Source organism: Paroedura picta, chromosome 3 (assembly GCF_049243985.1).
Source record: "Paroedura picta isolate Pp20150507F chromosome 3, Ppicta_v3.0, whole genome shotgun sequence".
NCBI classification, from domain to species: Eukaryota; Metazoa; Chordata; class Lepidosauria; order Squamata; family Gekkonidae; genus Paroedura; species Paroedura picta.
In genome coordinates, this window is record NC_135371.1 from 105,125,225 (window position 1) to 105,146,072 (window position 20,848).

Consider the following 20,848-nt stretch of genomic DNA (forward strand, 5'->3'; position numbering starts at 1 on the left):
TTCCCCTGGCTGAGTTTGCATATAATAATTTGACACATGGTAGCACAGGCATGTCCCTGGTCAAATTAGTGACTGGAGAGAACGCCTGATTGGCACCTTCATGGGAGCCCCCCTGGCAACAGTCTACCAGATTTTCAAGCATGGGCAAGCAGGGTTAAGGACTTGTGGGTGCAGCTGGTGTGGGTGTTTCAAGTGGCTAAAGAGAGCCATAAAAAGTATGCCAAGAGGAAGCAGAGCCCCAAGCCCACTTGGAAGGTAGTGGACCAGGCTTATGTCTCCACCAAGCATTTCTAGTGTTTGCAGCCATTGAAGAAACTAGGAAGTAAATATGTGGGTATTTTCACAATAACCCATGTGGTCAATCCTGTCTCTGTGGAACTTCCTTTACCAAAGACTTACCATGTGTCCATGCTGTATTCTATTCCAGCCTGTTGAAAAAAGCCCCAACCCTGGAACTCTGGCACCCAACTCTGATGACCTCATTCCTACTTTTGTTGATCAATATACTCATTTTGAGATCAAGAACTTTCCAGACTCCTGCTGCCACCAAGGGAAACTGCAGTACTTTGTTGATTGGAGGGACCTCCCGGAGGAAGACCGGGAGTGAGTGAGACAGAGCATTCCCAGGCCCTCGATTGGTTAAGGCTTTCCACTTGGGGGGTGGGATGTCAAAATCCTATGGGATTTGCAATGTCTAATGTGATCTGGTTTTGATTTGATTTTGATTTGACTCTTCACCCCTATGGCGGATGCCATGTAGCAATGTTTGTTGTACTGTTCCAACCCCTTTTGTTTACAGTAAGCCAGCAGCCATGTAGTCCAGGGAATCCTACACGCAATTCACATCCCCTGGTCACTTACCTTGTCCCTTACATCCCACTCCTTTTGTATTCCATGTTCCCTTGTGCCAGCTCAGTACCTGGGCTAGCCCTACCATCTTCTGATAAGTGACCAGTCTCCACCATTGCCATGCTGACCACCTGCATCTCAAGGTAAAGCATTACCTTATGTGGGAGTGGGGGCTGGCAATCCAAAAAAGCAATACAGGATCTGAACTGAGGGCCCCTCTTCAGTTCAAGCAAAGAGTGTGTTTGTTGCTACCTAATAAAGAAGTCTGAGGGCCATTCCGCACCAGGACCAATGTTGCCAATTGTTCACAGAATGCAGAGAAGCTATACTAAATAGTGGAATTTTGTCATTCCACATACCTTTTTTTTTAGTGGAATATAGAAGTCCCAGTAGCGTTTCATTCATTCCCCACAGGTTTCCGGTCTTGCTGGAATCACAACGAAGGAAGCGATTTTTTTCTGTGCTTCTTCCCGCCCCTGGCCATCAGTCAAACGGAACAGCCAATGTGTTCATGCTCCCGAAAAGCCCCTTTCTCTTTAAGAACTGTTTTTTAAAAAAACAAACACACCCGTTGCAATGAATCTGTGTCCAATTGTTGCATTGGAAAGACCTTTTTGCTGGCGTAGGAGCTGGCGATTAATCGTTTACATGCTCCTCAAGTAGAACCCCCCCCCCCCCACGGGCATGATTTGTAGCTGAAATTACAGGCAGTGCTGAACAGGGGGCTGTGTTGTGCTTGGGAACTTTAAAGACACTTGCAGTATGGAGCTTTGTTTTACTGTGTTAATCACTTCTGTGGAGGGACTTTAGCCGAAGAAGCCTCACTCGTTCATTGCTTTTGCCGGTCTAAGGGGAAAAAATGACGAGAGTGACAACAAGCACGGTGACTTGGAAATATCCCCTTGCAAACTGTGGGCTGCTGGCATGCTGAAAAGCGAGGGGGGAAGGTTTCTGGACTTGCTGCAGGGTGATTGACACTCCAGTAGTTGGGGGGGCTGCGAAGGGGGTGGGGGACCTGTCTTCTTCCTCAAGAGCTGCTGCTGTCTTCAGGGACCCCCCCCCACCGCCGCCAATGCCCAGCCCCACTCTAGGGCTCCTTCTCGCCTGTCGCCTCACCTGCCTGGCAGCGCCGCTCCACATGAGCTCAGCCAGAGCCATTCTGACCACGGGTCTTTCTGCTGCTGAGGCATAAGCGCTGACTCTCGGGCGCTTGCCTCTCCGGACGTTTGCTTCACTACTGTGGAGGGACTTTAGCCGGAGAAGCCTCGCTCATTCGTTGCTTTCCCCAGTCTAAGGGGGGAAAATGGCGATCGCTTCTCTGGAAGTTCGGGGGTGAAAGAAGGGGAGGGACTTTCTTTCTACCGCTACATTGAGAATGCACATGTCTTTCGCTGATGTGTTGCAGCTTGTGCTCAGAAGTGTAGCGGTTTTTTCAGGGGGAATCCACTTTTCTGGATTTCCCATAGAGAGCTACAACTAAGCGATTTTTGCGAGAGTGTTGCAGGAGTGTTGCAGATTGTGTGCGATGTCATGTGGAACCTTGAATTTGTAACGTTTAGCAAAGGTAAGACTTCTGCTATATTTAAGTCGTGCAGAATGGACCTGATTTTACAATCTACCTGGGGGGGGGGGAGGGAGCAATCCTCACATCAGGAGGGAGGAGGGAGAGTCCCAATTGTTGCCTAGAGATGTAGTATCTCTGCTAATGAATTAAACCAGTTAAAGCGGTCTGGAAGTTGTTTATGGAGTCCCCATTCTGCTGTTCTTCTCCTTGTGCATATTAGTTAGTGTTAACATGGATGAATTAAGATCATGCTGGAAGATATATTAAACTCCACTGGCCAAACCATCCGGGTGACAATTTGCTGGAATTACATCCAGAAGAGCTCTATCCAAGGAACCTTTTGCCTCATTGCCAAGATTGTACTAATGCATTAATGACAATGAGGTGAACATGGCCTTAATTTCTTGCTAACTAAGCGTGTTTGCTTAAGACAGGAATGAACCAGTGTGAGATTAAGGCATTCCATGTGGTTTTCCCTGCCCCTTTCCTCCCTAATTATTGTATTTCTTTCCACAAGTTTCTTAATGCTACTTACATTATTACTGGATTATTTTGGGGTAATGAGCTTTGCCCTGATTATCTGTCTCTCTGTTAAAGGTTCATGCCATGTGTAACACTTGCCATGAAGGGCCAAGAGGGAATAGGCAGGTGAACACACAGGTAAAGGGGGACATTTCAGGAGGCACCTAGGCTGGATAAGGAGAAAGGAATATGTAATACTCTTAACACTCTTGCACTTTGTAGTCAGGTATGCTGTTTCAGTTTTTGGTCTTAAATTATATATTTTTATACAGTTCCTTTCATTCTATTTTATTGTTTGTGAATTTGTATTTTATATTTTGTAATGGCCTATGGCTATATACAAATAAATGTATCTATCTCAGTCATCAATCAATCTCTCTCTCTCTCTCTCTCTCTCTCTCTCTCTCTCTCACACACACACACACACAGAGAGAGAGAGAGAGAGAGAGAGAGATGCTGGTTAGAGCCTTCCTGACCTTGTAGACTCTTCATTTTCTTTTATAGACATCCTGTGTCCTTTTCAGGGAATTTTTGGTGAGATAAGAATCATGGCCATAGGCTCTTTTTCTGCCATTTAATTTACTTCCCCATCCTATCACATTCACCTCCCCTCCCGGTTCTGTTTGCAGCCTTTGAGCTCATAGGCTTGGGGACAGGTTGCTGTGGTCACCAAGAAATTTCCCCTGGAGACTAGAAGCCTCTAATAATTGATGGATAAATTATCCAACATGCATTTTTGTGTTTGTTTAAACATTAATTAATTCCTTGACTTAGACACCTTGTCTCTATTTCAAAAGGCTGTGAAGAGGCTTAGATCTGTCCAAATGTCTGGTGGATCCTTTCTTCTTAGTGCAGGAGGCAGGCACTGAAGAGGAGGTTACACCAGCCCCAGTGAAATCTCACTGAAATCTTGTGATGCTATCTTATTTCAATAAAGTGTGCTTTGTTACAATACCTTGTAAAATGTCTTTAATAACTTGTGAAATGCCCTCAACTAACAGGACTTCTGGCAATATTCCTTAAGAAAACAAACCAGTCCCTGCCCCGAGGAGCTTACAATCTGAATTGCAACAGTGTGGCAAAATCACAGAGGGAAGGGAAAGGCAATGGTATTAATTTTAAAATGTTAAAAATGCATTTTACATAGGATTTTTTTTTTTTTGCTTTATCTAAGTTTGGTTGAGGGGTTGAGCCAAGGTTTGTAGGAAAAGAGAAAGATGGTATCATGGAAATGTGTGGAATGTGGTTCAAGGCACAAGAGGAAGAAATGCAGTATGGGCAGTCATTTAAGAGAGCAGTGAATAGCTGCATTTGGTTGAAACAGATAAATCATAGTTCTAGGTAGGAACAGGAAAAGATAAAAAGCTATAGTCGAAGAACTCCACGGAAAGCTTTAAAGGCAAGGGAAGAGATTTGTGATAGATGCAAAAGGGGATGGGAAACTAAAGAAATTTTAGAATATGGCTCACATGAACTGGATAATGACAAGTGAAGCCTTGTTTCTGAAACTGCCTTTCTAAATTTTGTTCTTGGTGTCAGCTTGTACTTTTGAGAATTTTCTTAAGGTAACATTTCTTCTGTAATGTCCTGCCCCTCCCATTGTGGTGAGAAACACTGGAACTGAGCTAAACATTATTGCAGCAGTCAATATGGTTTCCCACTACCCATTTTCCTGAAATGACATTCCAGGGCATCTTTATAGGGTCTTTTTCCTTTACTGGAGAATTAAATGGTGTTGCAGCAATAACTCATTGTTTCAAATATACAGGTCCGGCAGGAAGGAAGAAAACAGGAGGCAGGGCTAGTGACGAATGACCATAAGTTCCCTGGAATCTCAGAACTCCAAAATAACTGATTTATCGAGTCAAATTCAGACTGTCTCTTTCATTCCCTAGCTAATCAGAGGAGTGACACGTTTAAGAACTTGGAATAGTTCATTAGTTTGGTATAAGAGATATAATCTGGTACACTTTGGGTCACGTTTCTTCATAGGAAACACAAAAGGAACAGTTACATGTGTGGAGGATAGAAATATACATTTGGAGTAGAGACGATACATAGTTTTTGCACTTCAATAATATGAATTGCAGTTTTTGAGCCTTTTTAAAGCCTGTGTTCCTATGCCTTGCTTGTTGTTGGGGTTCACAACAAAGAGGGAGAAAGAGACCTATCGCAATGGCATAAACTGTCAATAAATAGATGTTCAAACAATGTCCTTTCTTTCCTTGGTTTTACTTGTTCCACCAGGACTTCTAGAACAGTTTCCAGATATCACCCGTTTTCAATTACCAATATTATTTCAGTGGCAAGTCCTCTATTTTTCATTAATTTTTGCAAAAATTGGCAAGCAGCTTCAAACTTTCAAAACCTCAATCCAAGTCAAAGTATACCATGGCCAAATGACTCCTATCTGTACAGAGATCCAAGTCAGTAATGACGAGTCCTCAGTTATGGGCCCTCCAGACTATACTACTGAAACTTGCTCTACACTGGACTGCCCTTGAAATTGCACCCAAAATGCCAACTGGTCCAAACTGTAGCAGGTTGGGTTCTTACTGGGATCAAATGGAGAGCACATATTCAACCAGCTCTCCCAGATGCACTGGCTCCAGATTGGAGACCAGATCAGGTTCAAGTTTCTGTTTCTTACCTGCAAAGCCCTAAACCAGGGGTAGTCAAACTGCGGCCCTCCAGATGTCCATGGACTACAATTCCCAGGAGCCCCCTGCCAGCAAACGCCAGCAAAAATGCCAGCAAAAGCCCCCTGCCACCAAACATGGACATCTGGAGGGCCGCAGTTTGACTACCCCTGCTCTAAACGGTCTAGGATCCTTATATCTACAGGACTTCCCTTTTCTCTAAACCCCCCAAAAGCCATGGACTTTAAACAGTTCCATAGGGCCTACAAGATAGAGCTGCTCCACCTGGTCTACTGTTGAGGCCCAGAAATAACATCATGAAATATGGTACCTAATAGCCACCTAAATTCTCTAAGAACTGATACCACCACCACGCCACCCAGTAAGTTTTAATTTTGGGAGAGGAGGCAGCTTTTGCATGATTTAAAAAACCTAAGTGTAACATATTTTTGTTTGAAATGTTTAATTAATGATATGTTTAATTTATATGTATTTGAACACTGATGTTATCTTCCCTGAGTCACCAAGGGAAGGACAGAACACAAATATAATTATAAATAAATAAATTTTAATACGTAAAACTGTCTTACGTCAAGTCAGACTATGGGTCATCCTTACTCAGGACTGTCCAACACTGTTACAATTGTGAACATGGGATCATTTTAAATGTACGGCATATGTTCTGTCATCACCTATGGTTCTGTAATCATTTCCTCTCCCTCACTAGAAATCTTTGGCATTGTCTTTGTATTGTCCACTCCAAGAGACATGCAGGCCCGAATGTGAATTGGATGTGAAATGCTATGTCTGCTATTCCTTTGTCCTCTGCACTCCTGGGCACAGGACCTCTCTTACCTCCGGTCAGGACCCTAGTCAGTGGCATATCTCCATAAAGAAGAAATACCGCTAGTAGATTCTAGCACTGATGAGTTGTTCATACCCTTTGTCTATCATGCTCATCAGCATTACCTCTCCTTTCTGCCAGCAGTTCCTTTTCAACAAAATCCATACAACTCTGGGGGCCGTTCCACCATCATCCAGTGCTATCGCTGTGGAGATACTTGTAAAGGCGAGGTGGTGCGTGTTCAAAGCAATCACTTCCACATCAGATGCTTCACCTGCCAAGGTAAGTGTTTGGTGGGGATCTATATAATTGTTTTGCTCAGAAGTTGCGACAGTAAAACAAAGCATTCCCCAAAGGCTCACAACAAGAGCTGCCTGAAGATTCCAGTAGTGCAGCTCTGCCTCAGGTCTCTCAGTGGCTGATGTAGATGTGTGGGGCAGACCCGCAGAGGGAACACACAGGGTGAGCTAAGGGGCAGTACCTGCTAGTGCTCACCCAACTTCCTCCCTCCCACCAGGTGCTGGTCCTCAATAAGCCACTGAGAAGCTGCCGCAAAGCAGAACCCAGAGCTGGGGGGAGTGGGAGGGTTCAGCAGTAATTTTGACACAGCAGTGGTGTTCCCACCCACACTCCCTCCCGTATCCCCATGTAACTGTGCCCTGCCCCACCCCTGTGTCACCAAGCCCCAGCCACTCACCAAATAGACTAGGTATGCCCCTGGGAGAATCATCACTGCGAGGAGGCAGCCTTATCTTCTAACAGGCCTACATCACTGGTACAGGGTATATGAATGAAGTATGTCAATTTAGTAAACATGGTAAGGAGGTAAATGGCAAAATGCCAGTGTTTCTAAGCTATCTGTCCTTGCCTCCTGTGGTGAAACCTCCACACGTGGTTTTAAAATATCGATTTTCCTGTTGGCAGAAGACTTAAAGGGGGAAATTAATAGCTCCCCAGTAACACCCATCCTGTTTACTCCTCTGTCATGTATCCATTTTTCAGTGCTGATATCACATAGACCTCCACCTTCTGAATACACTGCTTAAAATGGGCACCAGAGAAAGGGAGGTGGCTGGTAGCTAGATTGCTGTTTCCCCAGTAGTGTGAGTGTGGTAACCCATCCCTCTGGTAACAAGTCATTGGGTAGTGGAAGATGCGGGCACTAACCACAGCCTTTAAACAGCAATGTAGAGGTGAAGCTAGAAGGGGAGGCCCTCTTACTGAGGATTTTAAAAACTGACCTGCCGGTGGTGGTGGACTGAAGAAGTATGAGAAAACCTCTCTGAATGTCAGAAGATTTGGGAAACTGTCACATCGCCAGGCAGAGACTCAGGAAGACTACTGGTTACTTCAGGGGGCTAAAACGGGTCTTGCAGGTCAGTGGGGTTCTTCCATGATATCTCCTGTCCTAATTGCCATACATTTGTTTAGGGCTAAATTTGAAAAGGATATCTGCAAATCATCAGCTCCCCACCCCATTCAAACTTCAGAATTTGTGAACAGAATTAGAAACTGGACTTTCATCATTTTGCCTTGAATGCAAATAGCATCTCTTATTTGTTTCACTTCTGGCATGCTTCAGGATATGAAATCTAGTGAGCTGTCAACTGTCAAGCTCTGAATACCATTATATATCAACAATCAAATACCATTTAATGTTAACCACTATCACTTATCATCCATCAAGTAGTGCCAAATATGGTAAGGTTTTGGAACTGTTTCCCAAGAAGTTCTTGATGCTTTGGAAGCTTATCAGGAGTTCTACAATGGAAAGAACAGCTAACAGACAGCTGGCTTCCTGCTACTCATCTTCTGCCATTGGCAGAGAATGATGGGTATTCTATAGCAGCGGTCCCCAACCCCCGGTCCGTGGATCAGTCGGTACCGGGCTGCGGCTCCTCCTTGTCCTCCTCCCCGGCTGCTGCCTCGGGGGCCGCCCTGCCACTCTGCCACTGGCTGACCTTTGGTGCTCTCCGGTGGCCACCAAGGCTGGGGCTCTCCCTCGGCATGGCACTGTGCAGCTGCTGCTGGCAGTGCCCCCTAGCAGGCGGCGGGAAGTCAGGGGCACCAGCAGGAAAGCAAGTGGAGCAGGGGCTCAGGCAGCGGTGGCAACGTCCCTCAGCAAAAGACTCCCCCCCCCCCGGACCTCAGTAAAATCGTCAAGCATTGACCGGTCTCCGGTGATAAAAAGGTTGGGGACCACTGTTCTATAGTATGTTCTTTACTCACAAAGAGCAGTGGTGAGACCCAGCCTTTTCACTGTGTGAACTATGAACCCAGAACATGTCCCTGAACACTATGGCAGACAGACAAACAAAAGTGAATGTGGAAAGTATTCATTAGAGGTAAAAAGTTGAAAAGCTATGTGATGACAATTGTGTATCTTCTAGCCATAGTAAGTCGGCTGTGGTGTGATGGCAAAACAAACAAACGATATATGCTGGGTCAGAATTGAAGACATCCTTGTGTTCGGTGTTCCATATTTATCATGATATCTAAACATATGGTTTCAACTGTATGACTGTCCCAGTCATACATTTGCTGTAAAGTTTGTATTTTCTATTTTATTCCCCCCCCCCAACACACATACCTATGATGACAAAAATTCAGAAACATGTGCTAAGGTAGCCTAGGATGCAACAGTTTGTGGTTCTCTAGTACTGAGTATGTTGCAGCCACGACGGACCATCCGAGGGCCTGAGTCGGGCCAGGGTTGAGCGGTGGCCAGGATGGTGGCAATGTCAGGCTTCATCAGGGATTAGCCCTGCAGCTCTGTCGCTGCCAGCCCAGGCATTTCGCCCCGTGCATAATCTGTCAATGGCTACTAGCCATAGAGACTAAAGGGAGGCAGTAAGCTACTGAATACCAGTGCTAGGAGGCATCAGAGCAAACCCTGGGCCTCTATGCTCTGCTGTTGGTCAGAAGGGCAACTAGTTTGCCGCTAATAGGATGCTGCAGTAGATGGTTTGGACCAGCAGAGTTGTTCTTATGGCAGCCAGAGTGGTGTCATGTCAGACTGGGATCTGGAAGAACCAGGTTCATATCCCTATTCTCCTGTGCTAACTTGCTGGGTCCCTTTGGACCAGTGAAACACGCTCAGGTAAGCCTACCTTACAGGGTTGTTCTGAGGTTAAAATGGAGGAGAGGAGAATGATGCAAGCTGCTTTGGGGGGGAGAGGTTAGATATAAATGAAGTAAATAAACACAATTGATTTTAAGGCATTTTATATATTTAATAGTCATAAATATGCCAAATAATACAGTGGATATGGCCTAAATGATGTATATAGTAAAGCAGAAGCATAACTTGGAAAGAGCCGCCAAGTTGCAGCCAACTTATGGTGACCATTCATGGGGTTTCCAGAGCAAGAGACGTTCTTTCTTTGCATAGCGGCCTTGGACTTCCTTGGTCGTCTCCCATCCAAATATTAGTCAGGTTCAACCCTGCTTAGTTTTTGAGATCTGATGAGATCAGGCTGGACAGGATTATCCAGGTCATGTTAGAAGCACAACTCAGAAGGGCACAAATTTCAAATCCACATTTATGCTTTTTTTTCCTTTTCCTCTTGGCCGTACGTTTTTTTAGATCTTTTATCTAGGGCTCTTCATCAAAATTATCTACCCTTCCACCAAATTGTAATCCCCAGTATTCTTTGGTGGAGTTCATGACAATTAAGTGTATTTGTAGTATAGATGCACTCTATAAGGCAGGGAGACCAGAGGGAAGAAATGGTGTTGTATTTCAATGGTAACACTGAATGTCGGGTTGTATTGCATACTGTGTAGTATGGTTCATGTAGGTAGCCATGTTGGTCTGAAGCAGCAGAACAAAATTTGAGTCCTGTGGCATTTTTAAGGCCAACAAAGTTTTATTCAAGGTATGAGTTTTTGTATGCGCAGAACAATTGTCTGAGGAAGAGTGCATGCACATGAAAGCTCATATCTTGAATACAACCTTGTTGGTCTTAAAGGTGCCCCTGGACTCAAATTTTGTTCTGGGTAGTATGGTGTCAGACATAGGCACAGTGAAGTGGTGGATATGATACGAATGTCTCGCTTACTGCTCAATGGGGTTAGAAATTAACACGACATATTTACCAAGCTTTAGTAATTCACACAGCACAATTTATAGATCTGGTTAGTACCTTTCCATAAGAGCTGCTGTTTCAATAAATGTATTAGGGAGCCCTTTTCACATCTATTCCAGGCCATTAGCTTTTACAGCATCTCATCTTTGCTCCTCCCCTTCCATCAGCATGGCAAGGATCAAGTCATTCACAACTTTCCATTAGCTCTGAGACATGGCTGAGCTGAGAGCATGCCAAGGAGCATATGTGGTAGTGAACAGATGACAAAAGGCCTAGAAAATCAAGGGTGATGGGACACAGCTCCCAGATAAGAAGCCTGTTCTGCATGTGATCAGAGGAAATGGACTTGCCTGGGACTGCTGGGAAAGGGAATAGTGGAAGTCAGTGGAAAGGGAATAGTGGAAGTGAGTTGGCAAGAAATGAAGATGTTACCATAGCGGTCAAAAGAATCTTGGCTACGAATATGTGATGGACTCTATGAAAATTAAAACCTTAATGTGTGGATTTTTAAAAAGATAAAAAGCAAAAGCAGACTGACTGAAAGATCGCATTAAAAAGTCCTAGTTCAGACTTGCAAAAAATTCAGATAGTCAAAGGAACAAGGATGCTTAATTGGTCAAACCTTGAGAAAGATTGTGTCCTTGGCCCCTGTGGCGATATTGTCAGTGGATGAGTTGTACTTCAGTGTGTTACCAAGAGACCCTTGAGGAACTCTCACTAGGAGGTGGTGAGGCAGAAACAGTTATAGTCTCTCTCTTCCTCTGATAATGGCTCCTGTAAATACTTCATGTGATATACTACTGCATTTTGGAGCCTGAAAGTTCTTATTACAAGAACTTCATCCCCCTTCTTAGCACCTCTAGTGGCACCTCAGCCTAAAAGTACAAGCATAGATGTGTTTGCACCTGCTGTGTGCTGCAGGTGGAATGGCTCCTTTCCTCTGTTCAGCAAGCCTCTCTGAAAACCTTCTCTCTGTATTAAGAAGCTCCACCCATGCCTTCTACTGAAAACATCAACCTGACTTGATTGTACGGTGCTTCTCCTTCTCCCTTGTGCTTGCGCAGCCAGAAATTCAGCATTCCTTTCCTATGGCAGCATCCTGATAGCCTTAACTGTGTGGTAATTTAGTCCATGCTGCAATCTGGCATATTTATCTTACTTGAACTGATATGTACACCCAGATATTAACTAGTAGAAAACCAACCAAATCTGCTATCTTATATATATGAGATTTATAATTAATGAAAATTGGTCATTTCTGGAAAAATATGGAAAAGACCTTGTGCTGACAATGCCTCATTCCTCCACATGTATCTAGCTAGGTGACCTTGGGCCAGTCACAATTCTCACTCAGACCATATGGGGTCACCATAACATGAGGAACTGTATTAAAGGTTTGTGGCATTAGGAAGGTTAAGAACCACTGATATAAGCAGAAGTGGATCCTATTTGCTTGCATGCTGTGCACTGGGTCGGTACTATGCCTGTGTGCCTATTTCTATTATCTTAATGCAGGTGCTGCAGAATGAGGAAGAAAGGAATGCAAGCCAAGGCTACACCCTCTTGCCCCCATGATAGGTAGCAAAACTTATTGGCTACGCTACATCTTGCCTCCTTCAAAAAGAAAGCACATCTTCAGAAGAGAACTATGTTGCTTAGGCTACAAGCAGATGTGTCAGGAGCAAATGCTTACTCCCCCCACAAAATGAAGAGAGCTCCAGACAAGATAAGACATGACTACAAAGAGATCTATGATGAGATCTCTCTAAACAAGATATCAGCAAGTATCACATTTCTCAGATCACTTCATGTCTTTAATTTAACTTAAAAGCAACTGGGGATTATTTGGATTGGAGCAGTTCAGATTCATATTAGTAGTTCTTGGGTACTTATGCATGTCTTCCTTTTCATATGCAAAAGCAGTGTGTCATGGAATGGAGGCTTTTCCTTTAAGGAAAGGAACCAAGCAATACGGTGTTCCCTGGGTATAGACTCCTTCGTTTTGGGAAGTGTGAGCCTGACAACTGCTTATTGATGTAGCACAGAAAGATCTGTACTAGCTTTCTGTACAGAAATATCTGTTCTAGCTTAATCTAAGTAATCATTTTGACTGTGACACAAACCCAGCTAATGTACTTATTCCTCTGCAAACAACAATGACCAAGCATGTGCACATTTCTTGAATATTGAAGACCATGGGAAAGAAGCTAATCTCTGATTAGGAGCAAGAGCAAAGTTGCAAAGTATAATTGCTTGCAGTTCAGTCATAGATGATGCCAAGATCAGCAAGAGGCCAGGGAAAGAAAGAATGGATTTTTGATTCCCAGATGGCTGTGAAGCAAGAAAGCTGAAGGTTTCCTGTGGCTAAGAGTAAAACTTTGAACAGATGCATGTGGAGCCCATGAAGTAAATGGCTTCTAAGGAAATCTGGCTTTGTACACTGACCAGTGATTATCTTGTTCCTTTTCTGAAGAACAGGTATTCTTCTTTTATGACTAAAATGTGTACTAAAATGTGTACCTTTCCCAGTGCCTACAGTCTCTGGAGTGGAGTGCACCGGTTTTGGTTGGGACTCGGTCGGGAGCTTGGCCATCTGGCTGGTGCACCGCCCGCCCAATGCCCTGCCAGATGCCCTGCTGAACCTGCTGGAGGCGTTGGCTGCCTGGAGGTTGAGGTTTCCCAGGCTTATAGTCCTGGGCAACTTCAATGTCCATGTGGATGCATCATCTCCAGGTAATAGCTTGGACCTGGTGTCAACCATGATGACACTGGGGCTCTTGCAAATTGTTGCCGGGCCCACCCATCAAGCCAGTCACACCCTTGATCTGATCTTCAGCACTGAGATAGAGGTGGATCTGGAAGCAGCATCAACCATTCCATCATCAGACCACTATGCCCTGTGGACCTGACTCAGGATGCCACCACTTCCCCTTTGAGTGACGGGCATATTTTTGCCCAACCGTGGACACTTATGGATCTCATTGGATTCCAGAATGCACTGAAGGACCTGATGCCTCCTGGTGACTCGTTGGCAGCACTGGTTGAGGATAGGCAGCCTGGCCACAGGATGGAGATTGTGGTGATCGCCCTGTCAGATAATCTCAGGCGCCAGCTAGATCGGGGCGGTTCAGCCATCTTCGTTATGTTAGATCTGTCGGCTGCCTTTGATATGGTTGACCATGAGTTATTGGTCCACTGCCTGGCTGCGGTGGAAATACAGGGCACAGGTCTTTGTTGTCTGTGCTCCTTCCTGCAGAACTGGACCCAGAGGGTAGCAGTGGGAGAAGAGCTGTCACAGCCCTGTCGACTCCCATGTGGGGTCCCGCAGTGCTATCCTCTATCTTGTTTAACATTTTTAACAGCTTCTGGTGCAGCTGGTCCAGAACTTTGGGTTGGGTTGCTAATGATACCCTGCTCTATCTCCTGATGGAAAGCTGTCCAGACTCCCCACATGTTTGGAAACCATAGCTGGATGGCTCAAGCAGAGTCTCCTGAAACTCAGCTCCTCTAAGATGGAGGTGCTATGGCTGGGGAGGAAGGGGGCAGGACAGGACGTGTGTTTACCTGTTCTGGCAGGGTTGTAACCACCAAATCCCAGGCCAGGAACTTGGGAGTGATCCTGAATGTCTCACTGCCCGTGGAGGCACAGGTCATGATGGTAGCCTGCCGGGCATTTTACCATCTTCACCAGGCGAGGCTACTAGCACCCTACTTCTCCCCAAAACACCTGGCCATGCAACGGTCACCTCCAGAATTGATTTCTGTAACTCATTCTACGCAGGCCTACATTTGTCTCTGACCTGGAAATTACAGCTGGTTCAAAATGTAGTGGCCAGAGTCCTCACAGGAACACCTTGGAGGGCCCATATCCAGCCTGTGCTGAGGCAGCTGCATTGGTTGCCAATTGTGGCCCAGATCAAGTTCAAGGTTCTCGTTTTGACCTTTAAGGCCCTTCATGGTCTGGGACTCACATATCTGGACTGCCTGTCGCCCTGTGACCCCTGCAGGGCCTTATGCTCTGCAGATGCCAACTTATTGGTCATTCCTGGCACCAGGGAAGCTTGCCTGGCCTTGACCAGGGCTGGGGCCTTTTCAGTTCTGGCCCCAGCTTGGTGGAATGAGCTCCCAGAAAAGCTGAGGGCCCTGTGGGAGCTTTCAGCATTTTGAAGGGCCTGTAAAATGGAGCTCTTTCGCCAGGTATATGGTTAAGGCCACAGCCTGGAAGATCGTATGCCCCCGCCCCCCGGAATATGCTGCCACCATGTTTTTTAGATCCTTGGCTGGTGGTAGTTAGCTTAAGTATCTCCCTGGCACACCGAGTAGCCATATCAGTTGGGAGAGATGGTGCCCGTTACCGCAAAGTTTTTGTAAATTGTATGTTGATGGTTTTAATGGGGCTTTAACAGGGATTGTTTTTATGTGGACTTATTATGTAACCCACCACAATACGGCTTACCATGGATGGCAGGATATCCTTAACACCAGTGGTCCCCAACCTTTTTATCACTGGGGACCACTCAACGCTTGACAATTTTACTGAGTCCCACTGCCCTAATGCTCTCTGGTCGCTATGGTAATGTTTAAATATCCCTTCAAAATAAGATACAGACACACCAAACAATGAACATTTTATTTTCATGGAAATTTTAACTCATGACAATGACAAATCAATGGGAACCCTGAGCTTGTTTCTCTGCAACGAGATCGTCCCATGTGCGCCTGCCGGATCGTGGATGAAGTAAAGGGCCAGGGGTGGGGAGAAGGCGTCCTTGGCGGCCCACCTCCAGTTAGTTGATGGACCACATGTGGGCTGCGGCCCACAGGTTGGGGATCACTACTTAACACTATTTCACTCCCTTATATATTTGGGAAACAGCCTCCTGGGAGGAGACTGTCCAGGGCCCTGTCCGTCTAGGTCCACCCTGATTGGCCCTCCCCCTCCAGCTCACGCCCTCCCTCCTTTCCTGCTAGAAGCCTTGTAGCTGCGGCCTCCATTGTCGCCCACAAGGAGACAGACAGGGCTTTGCGGCCCACAGGTAAGCTCCTGCTGGGAGAGGCCAGGGGGGGGGAGTTTGCAGCCTCCCTGCGAGCCGCAAAGCTCTGTCGCCGCCAGTGGGGGGGGGGGCTTTCCACTCCCTATAGCCCGCCTTGTGGGCCAAAGGGAGCCGCAGCCACCCTCTCATGCCCACCTTGCCTGCCGTCCCTTTCAAAGCCCATTTTTGAAATGGGCTTTGATACTAGTATAAGTAGAATAAAACAAGGAAGTGAAATAGGAAATATTTCATTGAAGAAGAGGAGTTGGTTCTTATATGCTGGTTTTCTCTACCAGAAGAAGTCTCAAAGCATCTTACAATCCCCTTCCCTTTCTTCTCCCCACAACAGACACCCTTTGAGGTAGGTGAGACTGAGAGAGCCCTGATATCACTGCTCAGTCAGAATAGCTTTATCACTGCTGAGGTGAGCCCCAGGTCACCCAGCTGGCTGCTTGTGAAGGAGTGGGGAATTAAACCTGGCTCGCCAGATTAGAAGTTGTTGCTCCTAACCACTACACCAAGCTGAAGAGGTATGGGACATAACATTACTGTCTTGATGGGAGAGGAGCAGATACACTTAGGCTGAGTTACCTTCTAGTCCATGTGGATTGCCCAGCACAGACATTATAGCCCAAATAGGTGGTCTGCAAATGTCAAGGTCACTCTGATTCAGGGCACATGCATTAATTATCCACATAATCAGGATGTCCAGATCATAACCTATGTTACTGAATGCTGACTTTAATATTATGTCCAGAGGTCACCTCAACATCCCCAAACTTACCATGAGAGTGACAGACTGTCCTCTGTACCTCATGACAGGAGGGTGTTGTTCTGCCCTGAATTGAGGGCCTGAATTGAGGGCCCAGGCCTGCTGGCCATTCTAGCAGTTTTTTGTTGTCACCACAGCTGGGCCCATTGAGGAGACATGATGCTCAAGGGAATGTGGAGCTGCCTATTGTGCTTGGTCCCACCCTTTGTAGGCATGAAGTCCCAGTGGAAAAAGGGAGGTTGAGGAGAATGCAGCCATATGGGCCGTGGCCAGCTGGGCTTTGTTTCCCTCAATGAGTGGGCACAGTCTCCGCCCTTCCTTGAAGCTCCCAGGCAGAGCCACTCCCTAGTTTGGAGCCAGGGTTGGGCTACCAAGGCCCTGCTATTTGAAAAGGGTTCAGGCAGCTAAGGAGGAGTTGGGTAGCTGGGTGGTCTCTGAAAACTGTGCCCAAGAGAGGGAGGGGGCTTCTTGACACCCACTTATGAAGCAGAGGAACAGAGTTGGAATGAGTATTAGATATGATAGTGCACAATCTCCTGGTACGTCTTTGATACCCAAGTATCAGATCCTTGGGCTGTACCAGGCAACTCAATGCAAAACACTGTTCCTACAAGCGCCCTCATGCAAACAGCTTAGCAGGCCTGTACTCTCTCATGTTCACCTGCCAGATTTTACTTACCATGTTGGCTTTCAGGGCCCCATGAGAAGACAGTGTCTCCAGCCTCCTGGGGTTTTGTGTAGACAATTTTGGCAGACAAAGAGGCCAAACTGTCTCTGGCTTCAAAAGGAATGCAGAACAGGCAGAGTATTCCATGTACTTCCAAAGGGAAATCCTTGTTCCTTATCTTGCCCCGATAGTTCCTGCCATATCCAACCCCATCTTCGCTGTGCTCCACCCTACATCTGATTGCACAGGCAATTTGTTTTCAGCCTAGGGATGCCAATCCCCAGATGGGACATGGGGATGCCCTGTAATTATAGCTCATTTCCAGAAGATGGTGATCAGTTCCCCTGGAGAAAATGACTGCTTTGGGAAAGTGAGCTCCATAATTAGACTCCACTGAGGTCCCTTCCCACCCCAAATCCTGCCCACTCCCAGCTCCACCCCCAAAGTCTCCAGGTATTTTCAACCCACAGCTGGCAACCCTATGTCAGCCATATTTTCCTCATTACAGCTTAATCCAGTTTCCAATGCAGGTATAGGCATGCCTGTTTAAATCAGTGGACTTATGAGCCCCTAACTCTTTCTAAGATCGTATTATAAATCTCCCATATCTCTCATTCCTACACTCATCGTCCCACAGATAGCTGACCATTATTAGTCAGGACCACATGCTGTTTATGTAAAATGGTTATGTTTGTTTGCTCATGAACATTTCCTCTGTTCTAGGCTTGCCCTCTTGTTAACCATGCAAAAAAGGGACCTCAGAACAGGAGCCCAGTCAATTCTCTGCTATCTCTCTGGCTTGAAAGTTTATGCCTAGCAAAGCCAGGGCTAGAACTCCTGCTCATCTTGGTCTCAAGACAGCCCTTATTTATGTATCTTGCCTGGGTCCCAACTGCACGTCTAGTGTATAAACATGATGGTTCTGGAAGTCATTTGTCTAGCAGATGGGAGTCTCCTGTCTTGTAGATTAGGTGACCATCTGACTGAATCACAGGACACTCTGGGAGGCCAACATGGCTGCTTTACAAAAATGTAGGCCATTCTGAAAGCTGCCATTCACACTTTCCATAACCATGTGACACAGGTGTGTCAGCTGATTATCCCTCTCATTGCACGTTTCTCTCAATTGTCTCACTGGTGTATTCAGACACAGATATCTCAGCAGGAAAGGAATACAGCTGTATATGTTTTCTGTTCTTTCCAATGGTGCTGCAGCCACTGATAGTAGCCTGATGCATCAGCATCATTCTGGAAAGGGGGATAGATGCCATGGGCCTGTTGCTTCTTGAACAAGGGTTATACTTCCTTTGCCAGGCTGTTTTGCACAGTCTGCTAATGCTCAGTCAAAGAGGGTGCAGTCCATTGCCGTTATGCATCAAGAGTCACAAACAATTCCCCTAAGCAGTAGCCAAACCTTCCCTTAGCAGAGCCGTCTTCTACAAATATGGCATGCTGGAACTTGCCAGTAACCCAACAGTGACATCTTGTGGGAAGTGCTGGACTGTCCAGTTGTGTTTTTTAGAGGACTTTTCTGCTGATATTATGCATCCAGCAAAGAAGATGAAAAATCGGCTTTGTTAATAATTTCTTTTACTCAAAATAATTTGTGTTATTTTTACAATGGTATAGAATTTCAAACATTCACACCCTTATGAAATATGGTATAGTCAAATAATGTCAATAATTCCCAAAAATATTTTTGCCAAAAGATTTTTTTTTTAATGCCAAAAGAGGTTCCGGATAAGCACTCAATCCTGTTTTTAATTTTATTTTCATCAGTGGCAAAACCTATAGTGTAAGTGATAATATTAATTATTAATTTCAAATTATCATGCAAACAAAAACATTTTAAGGATTTTCCTGCTGAAATCATGCATCCAAAAAGTTACCAGTGGTCAAGAAAAAGCCCTTTCATCTGTTCTCATAGACAAAGTGCATGCCACATTCCTGAACTGAGGACTCCCTATGCAGCTGTGTATGGGTTGTGCTCTAAAGTGTTCAAAGAAATGAAAGTGTAAAGCAGCCAGTACACCTGTAAAGGTAAAGGTAAAGGTATCCCCTGTGCAAGCACCGAGTCATCTCTGACCCTTGGGGTGACGCCCTCTAGTGTTTTCATGGCAGACTCAATACGGGGTGGTTTGCCAGTGCCTTCCCCAGTCATTACCGTTTACCCCCCAGCAAGCTGGGTACTCATTTTACCGACCTCGGAAGGATGGAAGGCTGAGTCAACCCTGAGCCGGCTGCTGGGATCGAACCCCCAGCCTCATGGGCAGAGCTTTCAGACAACATTTCTGCTGCCTTACCACTCTGCGCCACAAGAGGCTCTTAGTACACCTGTACAGGAGTGCAAAAATGGACTGTACCAATGAACAGGACAGGAAAAAATAACAAGACAAAACAAAAATTGGTGCAGTGAAGAAACATTTATGTATTTATTTAGAACCTTTGCACAGGAAGCACACATAACAAATATGGAAACCTTGAAACAATTAAAATACAGTTAAATATAACATTCATGTAAAAACACATAAACCACACTAGAAGGAAAGTCAGTAACCATTATTAGGGATCTGCCAGATGAAACAAAGATATAATTTATTCTGCTTGGTAATCTCTACTCATTTTGCCTATACTTCATCCAGAAGATCTGTGAAATAGTGTTGCCAGGCATTGTCAAATTGAATAAATTACATTTTCCTACTGCACCATCTTTTTTTTTTCTTTTTTGCTTTGTCTTCTTCTGATGTGCTTTTACAGCCAATTGAAACTTTTTGTGATTGCTGTTCTCCCCCCACCCCCATTACGGTAATCCCAAGAAGAGTCATTTCATACAATATGTTTGCCTATAGGAAGATAGGCCAGGGAACAGTCTGTGTGTCAGAGAAACACCCTTGTGAGACAGCCCTTAGAAAATGTTTTGAGAGATAAGAAGAGCAGCCATGGCACCAGAAGAATTCTCTTGTAAGCTGCCAGGCATAGTAACTGGAGACCTAGAGCAAGTTGGCACTCAACCCCCTCATGCTTTTCTAAGGAACAAGCTGCACATTAATGGGAGACCTACGATCAGACTTCCCAGTGTCTTTGGTAAAGTTTTTGAGAAGTTATGAAGGAAATGTTGGATCAGTGTTCCAGTCACAGGTGATGGGGAGAAGACAGCTTCAGCTGTTTCCCAGACTGAACATCCCCCAAGCCCTTTTCAGTCATGTTCCTGCAAGCATATGGGGGAAATGTGCTGCGTGTGATCCTCCTGATATCCACATTCCCCAGGGGAAATGCAAGGATTTTTCTGCATTGTGTGGAGCAAGACTGAAAATATGGTGCCCTTTTCAAACAAAATAGTGATTGTGTGCATTGGGAAGATCATGCACCGCATGTTCCCCCCATCTGCATGGTAACAGGCAAACACTGTAAAGAGCTGCTCTGAGTCATACCGAGGGAAAAGACAGGGGTGTATTTTAGCTGTCTTTCCCCCCTCCTGTATGACTTAGTAGCAGGTTCATTGGGGTGATTTCAACTGGGGGAATCAACACCAAGACAAAGGCTGAAATGCTTGTTGGCAGCACCTCCCAAAGCCAGTACTCCAGATAAAGCCTTAATCCTTAGCAGAGTGTGATTTGGCCCTAAGAGCCCTTCATACTTTCTATAGTGGTCGTGTTTGCCATTGCGATGCCAGCACTGCTCTGGGGCTTCCTGCCCCAAACAGAGCAAGTGAGACTGGCAGACATGTGCACAGGTCAGGGATCCACAATCAGTTTCAACACCATATCTATGTAAGGCTTTGCCTCTGTTCCCTGCTTGCTGTGGGAAACAGCAGAACAACAATAGAAGTGGCAGACATGTGGTCCCAGGTTACTGATCTGTTAACTAACT

General features: G+C 45.5%; 1 protein-coding gene across 10 annotated transcripts in view; it reads left to right on the forward strand.

The window, feature by feature from the left end:
* Positions 1–20,848, forward strand: part of ABLIM3 (actin binding LIM protein family member 3) — a 209,928-nt gene that overhangs the window by 111,757 nt on the left and 77,323 nt on the right. For 9 of the 10 annotated variants that reach the window (XR_013229293.1, XR_013229296.1, XR_013229297.1 and 6 more), the window contains exon 2: positions 6,560–6,700. Coding sequence is in view for 1 of the 10 variants with exons in the window: in XM_077327078.1 (XP_077183193.1) it covers positions 6,560–6,700 (141 nt within the window). In the remaining 9 variants the exon portion in view is untranslated. The remainder of the gene's footprint in view (positions 1–6,559; positions 6,701–20,848) is intronic. The other variant, XR_013229294.1, reaches the window with a different exon arrangement.